Source organism: Solea solea, chromosome 18, assembly GCF_958295425.1.
Source record: "Solea solea chromosome 18, fSolSol10.1, whole genome shotgun sequence".
Classification (NCBI taxonomy): domain Eukaryota; kingdom Metazoa; phylum Chordata; class Actinopteri; order Pleuronectiformes; family Soleidae; genus Solea; species Solea solea.
Genome location: NC_081151.1, coordinates 18,964,684 through 18,971,041, shown reverse-complemented (window position 1 = coordinate 18,971,041; position 6,358 = coordinate 18,964,684). Strand labels below are relative to the sequence as shown.

Here is a 6,358-nt window from a genome sequence, read left to right as displayed (position 1 = left end):
AGCAGACGACATTCATGAGCTTGTTGGAATTGTTGAATGACAATTTCCCCAAAGCCGGATCAGTCCATTTGGAAAGGTATGTTGTGGGAGATTTACACAATCACTCCTCTCCGCCACCAAAACGAATAAAAATATATATATATAAAAATTGAAAAATAACCCACTCACGAAATGGCTCCTGGTTTTTAATTCCGCTAAAAGCTGGAAGGGGGGAAAGGATCGCACCACCACCGCCGCAACCACCGCTGGAAAAAAGCCACCTAGTGTATAAACCTACAGCGCAGGGTGAGTGGTACATTCAAACCGAGCCTGAGCTGCGTGGACATTATTCACTTTTTCACGACTGAGGGAAACGCAACACCGGAGAAGGGGGGAATTAAAGAAGAAGAGGAAGAAACATTCAAAACAACTGACAGTCTGGGTTTTATGTTTCCACAAGAGTCTGCAAGATGTCCACGAAGGCAGAGCAGTGTGAGTATACGGCTTTGTGTGTGTGTATATCTGCGTGGGGGGGGTGTTTTCAGTGTCTCATCACGGGGGTGTTTTTGGTTGTTTTGGAAACTGGAAATTAGATTTTTCGTTTTGTTTTTTTGTTTTTTTAAATGGGAGAAAACGCGTGAAATGAAGGGGAGCTGTCCTTGGTGATGAAACCGCGGTTGCCAAGGCAGGTTGCAACACGTCCTCCTCGCTCACTGCAGAGGTTTGGAGGCTCAGTCAGTCACTGAAACACGGGGACAAACGCACCGTATGTCTCCATTTACGCGTCTACTACATGCTATAGAGGAAAACACGTTCTCACACGTCGCCTTACCGGATGCTCCAATGTCTTATTTCTGCATTTCTTTATTTGATTGATTGACGTGGCTGCTTGAGGTGCGTGCGATTAGAAGAAGGGGGTGGTGGCCAAGGTCGACCTAAAAAGATGATTTTTTTGTTTTACAGAATAATACTGTATTTAAGGTGTTACATGTATGTATGTGTTAGATTAAATAATATTGTGGCTAAAGCTGCCGATGATGAGATCCTCCTCATTCCCACCGGTTTGTTGTTGAACAGGTGGAAAGCAGCCCTCCCTTCCTTTCCCCAACCATTAAATAATAAAACATGTTTTGCTCGCTTAAATCACACAAAACAAAACATATAGTGGGCAAAACTTGCGTTTGATCATTTAGCTATAGCAACAATAAGAAAATAACTAATGTGTTGTCATGTAAAAAGACAAATTGGCTCCTGTTACCTCTATGTCTCCTATACATTTGTTGTATATATAATGTATTGGGTGACCAGGGCCGGGCCTATGCATTTTTGGTGCTCCAGACACATTGGGATTTGAGGCCCACCTTCCCAAGTAAACAAACAAAACACTACATAGTACATACACTGTAAACAATGACGTTTACATTGCAATCTAGTGTTCGGAATTTGGAAAATAATAATAGTAAATGGTAATAAAAGTAAGAAGCAATGTGGAAAACGGCAAGATAAACAAAACACTGTTACATTTCAGTTTAAAGGTGACACATCTGGAAGTCCATACTCTCTTTTTTCTGTCTTAACTATGATTATATTTTTAGTTGTGTTCATTTGTTAAGCGAGTAAGGCGGATTTGTATTCATATATACATAAATAGCCCTTCCAGTTGATGGCGCCCTAGGTGACCGTCTATATGGCCCGGTTGGTGACCTCTACCTCTTGAGTGTTCTTAGCAGAACTAATGGGACCCCCGTGACCACAAAGGAGCCCCCAAGTGAACTTGCCATGTCTCACAAGTGTCACAAGGGAGCATTTTGTAAAATACGATAGCATGGTAATCATACAGTTATGCAGTTTTACTGTATGTCAACAGCTAATAGTCGTCCAAACAATTCCTGCTGCATTGTGGTGGTAAGACCTGGTCCTTAGAGAGCACAAACCTCCGCCAAGGCCATTCAGTTCTTGATATATCAGTACACTCATTTGTATCCACGTCACCACCAAAATCTAAAAATGTATCCCCGGACTATAACCTACATCCCAAGAAAATGGAATCCAAATTCAGTCCTTGATGCCCGACAGCACAGTCTTCTCAGACCACATTTGCCCAAAGTCGGCAGCTGTCATTTTTATTGTGGTTGTTTGTTATTTACAGGTCGGCGAGGAAGCTCAACAACAAGAGAAAATGGGTCAGCGATCACCCACTCTAACTTAATTGAGCTCCTGTTTAACCAGGCAAAAATAACAAATGACACATTTATACCTATGAGGAAAGCAGTTCAACATGCAGCAACTGATTGCTGAAAATGTCTTGGGACTTACACTAGCAACCTTTTGTGCACGAGCCTGTTTCTGTGAGCAATAGGTTTACTGGCTCCTCTAGGGCTCGATGTGACCTCACTGCTATACCAAAAAGGTCATCTGGTGACGGCCAGAGAGCCATGGGAACACAGAGTCTTTATTTAACTGATGATTGGAGCGTCCGTGTTGCATGTTCAAATATTTGCCTTATTATTTTTTATTGATATACATTTTTTTTTCTTTCCTAACCATGAAAGTCTGACTACTGGTGTTGATTTGCCTGTTACTCTGCTCTTTATTTTGTCCAGTTGCCTCTAAGATACGATACTTGCAAGAGTATCACAACCGTGTGCAACACAATATTTACCCTGTGCCCTCGGGAACAGACATTGCAAACACACTGAAATACTTTTCCCAAACCCTGCTCAGGTAAGTACCCTGCTCTGGAGCCAACAGGTGAAGTAACAGATTGCAGACTGTTTGATATTTAGCTTTCCGTCACGATCAGGAGAGATTTACTCACAGTACACAGTAACAGATGACAGTATGTAAGGAGGAAGTTAGGACCACATGCGTGTTTAGGCCTTGCCTGTTCTGATTTGAGGCTGTAGCAGTGATGAAGTAACAGGGTTGTGATGCTTATTGATTCCATGGTGGCCTGTTAGAGGAGTTCTTCCAGTGGGGGGTGGGCTATTGTGTCTTTTCCAGCAGGGGGGCAGGTCCTCCAGCTCTGCAGTCGCAGGGTCATGCTGCTCCCGAGGAAGGAACAACATGTTATTTCCTCCTCAAACACTGGCCAAGTAGGCAGCCATTTTGAACACATCTAATCTCATTATGTGTCATTTCCCTTTTTCATTTCCAGGCTTCTATGCATATAAAAATAGAGATAGGACATGCTTATGTGTCATGTGGTTGATTTTCGTCCTGCAAAATAATCCAACTGCATTAAGTTATTAGCTAATTTACATAAAGGGTGGGATTACTGAAGACGGAATTTGTTTGCCCCACTTTTGTCAATATTAACAGATTGGTGGGTGTAATCTATTTGAGACTGTTAGCCAGCCTCGGTTCTACTCTTTATATTCTTCTGCCCCATAAGGGTTATTCCTTTGCTGGAAACATTGTGCTCTGCTGGAGGGCTGTCCTACACCAGCAGCCACCGTAAATCCGGCTTTAAACGTGGCATGTTTTTTTACGTGCAGCATGTCTGGAGCTGGGAATGTGTGGCAACTCGAGTTTGACGAGTTTGTTTCTCAGAGGCAAGCGCCATGCGATCACTCACCATGGCGCCATGGTGTTCGCACTTTCGGATTCTCCCACAGCAGAGCCTCTGATATGCAGAAATCATTCTGTCCACTATCAGAGATCGTCTGGTTTCCTCAGCGTGGGAGGATTACCCGCACACCTGTGCTTTCTGAAGCCCAGGGTGAGGAAATAGTGAAAAAGAGAGAAAATGTAAAAAAGCTGAGGGAGAGCGGGAACGTAGGAGTGAGTGAGCCTTAAAAATCTAGAGCAGGCATGTGGCATGTTCCTGAAAAGGAAAAGGTGAAATAGCCAAAGGAGGGTTGTTGTTAGGTTCATATACTAATTATAGAACAGAAAACAGTGAATATTTACAGACAGGCCTCCTTAAAGGCATAGCTGGGTCATAATTCTCCAAGTTGAAGTGAGCTCTCTGCACCAGTGAGTCTCACTGACTTGATGCCAAAGTGTATCACTCATGAGAATAACCTCAGAGAACAGGAATCATCTCGCATTGTTTCAGATATAGACATATTTTTATGTATACACCACACACACACACGCGCGCGAAAATGTGTTTCTTCTATGAGTCTGATTGTGTTACTGTATGAATTAATGACACTCACATAGTCAGTGATGCCGTGTTGACAGCGCAGGCGCTGACAGTCAATGTATGTCACATGTCTGTATCAGTGCATTTCTACATGTGTTTTATGTGTCGTATATGTAATTTTTCGTGTCGTTTCGTTTGCGTGAATGTGTGTGCGCGCGTGCGTACGTGTGCACATATGTGTGTACATGCGTGTGAGGCGTTTCTGTGTACTGTCTATGTTCATTGTTCAAATTAATGATGTTTTCTATATGAGATATGGGCAGTGAAAAAGTCATACTCTGAGATACGGTCTGTTGTTGTCTAACAGTCCTGTTTGAGCGCACGCCGCAACGTAGCAGCGCAGCTTTATGAACCAATCGGCACTGACTTAAATCTTGCAGAGTATAACTTTGAGGGGATGAGACAGAAAATGTTACGTTCTGCTGTTGACATAGAAACTCAACATTATGCGTCTAATGTCATGTTAAACTATTTTATTGATGAAATCCCCTTTCTCACTTGCCAATAATGTTCTAACTCTATTTTTTGAGTGACCTTTCTTATAATAACAATAACAACAACGATAATAGCAATTAAAAAAAAGAAAAAAAAAGAAAATCAACATTAATGATCTGGGCTCTCGTGATAAATCCCAATCAATTGCTTTGTTAGAACAGTTAGATATATAAAAAGAGCAATGCTCTCTGGCCACCCCCTCCCCCCTCCTTCTCCCTAGACACTCCACACTCAACCCAACTAGTTTTTGCTTTTGTTTTCCCCCCTTTCTTAAAATTGATTATGTCCACCACCCTCCCCCCAAGGGACAGCAAACACAATTGTCCATCTTGCATTAGCTCACAAACATAATGCTACCAGTCATCTCCCCTGATACAACCTATTCCTTTGTCATTATAGTTTCCTCCTCTACCGTAGATTAGTCGTTACATTTATTTTAGAAACCTGAATCCATATGCCTGTTGGATCTCATTATTTCTCCTGATGATACTGGTACAGTATCATAATGTACGCATACGGACATTATTTCTCTGGTGCAATAAACATGTGCTGTGACCAAGGAGCATTTGATCTAACCTCACACACATGTTTATTACTGGCTGAAGCATGTTTCAAAAGTGTCACCTCTGTATTTTCCCAAACCAATTTGGTGTCACTCCCATCCTTGACAGCCCCACCAAAGACAAGGAAATTTCTTTTTTGAAAAAACAACAACAACAACAACAAAAGGGTGTGGCTCATTGGCCCATGTGCACGGTAGCCACCTCACTGATTGGACAACGGCAGCCATTGAGGGACAGTCACTTGCACTGTCCCTTTTTGGAGAAGTATGGGGTTGCCACTGAAAACATGCCATTTTTTATATTTTTGCTCCTTGTCACCAGATACGCATGAGATGCAGTGATCATATCAGTTTGTGCTCATGTTTTTATTTTTTTGTCCAAGTGCAAAGACAGACAAAACGTTAAGAAAGTGAATTAAAGTCACTCTGAACCGACAAAGCAGGGACAAATTGCCTGTGCCTTCAGTGATAGAGTCAAATAGTGAGACACTGCATCCTATGTGGGGTTTATCTGGGTTTGTTTTTTTCTATTTACGCTGTCTCTGTAGTGCCATTTCAATGTAATGTGCTGTTTTTTTGTGTCTTTGTTGTCTCTTTTTTTCCCTTGTTCCCCTCCCCTACCCTCCCCTCCCTCCCCTCCCGCCCCGGAGCAGCATTCTGTCCCGCACAGGCAGGAAGGAGAACCAGGAAGCTTCCAATTTGGCCGTGCCCATGACCATGTGTCTTTTTCCTGTGCCATTCCCACTCACCCCATCTCTAAGACCACAAGTCAGTTCCATCAACCCTACAGTTACTCGCTCCCTCCTTTACAGCGTTCTGCGCGATGCCCCATCAGACCGCGGGGGGCAGGGGCAGCAGAGTCGGGACGCGCAGCTCTCAGAGTACCCCTCTCTGGACTATCAGGGCCTCTATGTGACCCTCGTGACCCTGCTTGACCTGGTGCCCCTGCTGCAGCACGGTCAGCATGGTGAGTCAAGGCCCAGTGCACCACTGTTTGTCATCATCATCCCAGAGCCGTCTGGCCTGCATGAAGCTACTGCTGCTTTTTTGGCCTCTTTTGTAACGGGAAGAGAGAGAAGTCCCGCTGAGGATCTTGAGGGATGCATGGGGTGATTGGGAGCACGCTGGATCCTGTCAACTTAATCGTTCATAAGCCATTGGATACACCAGAC

At 43.5% G+C, this 6,358-nt stretch overlaps 1 protein-coding gene across 9 annotated transcripts in view; it reads left to right on the top strand.

Moving 5' to 3' along the window:
* The first annotated feature begins 219 nt into the window (after nt 1-219).
* The window catches only part of LOC131444714 (protein unc-79 homolog), a 31,553-nt gene continuing 25,414 nt past the window's right edge, over nt 220-6,358 (top strand). For 7 of the 9 annotated variants that reach the window (XM_058615297.1, XM_058615303.1, XM_058615302.1 and 4 more), the window contains exons 1-3: nt 220-471; nt 2,583-2,703; nt 5,840-6,153. In XM_058615297.1, coding sequence (XP_058471280.1) covers nt 450-471; nt 2,583-2,703; nt 5,840-6,153 — 457 coding nt within the window. In that variant the 5' untranslated portion in view covers nt 220-449. Of the gene's footprint in view, nt 472-2,582; nt 2,704-5,839; nt 6,154-6,358 lie in introns of those variants that run through there. The other 2 variants (XM_058615304.1, XM_058615305.1) reach the window with 2 other exon arrangements.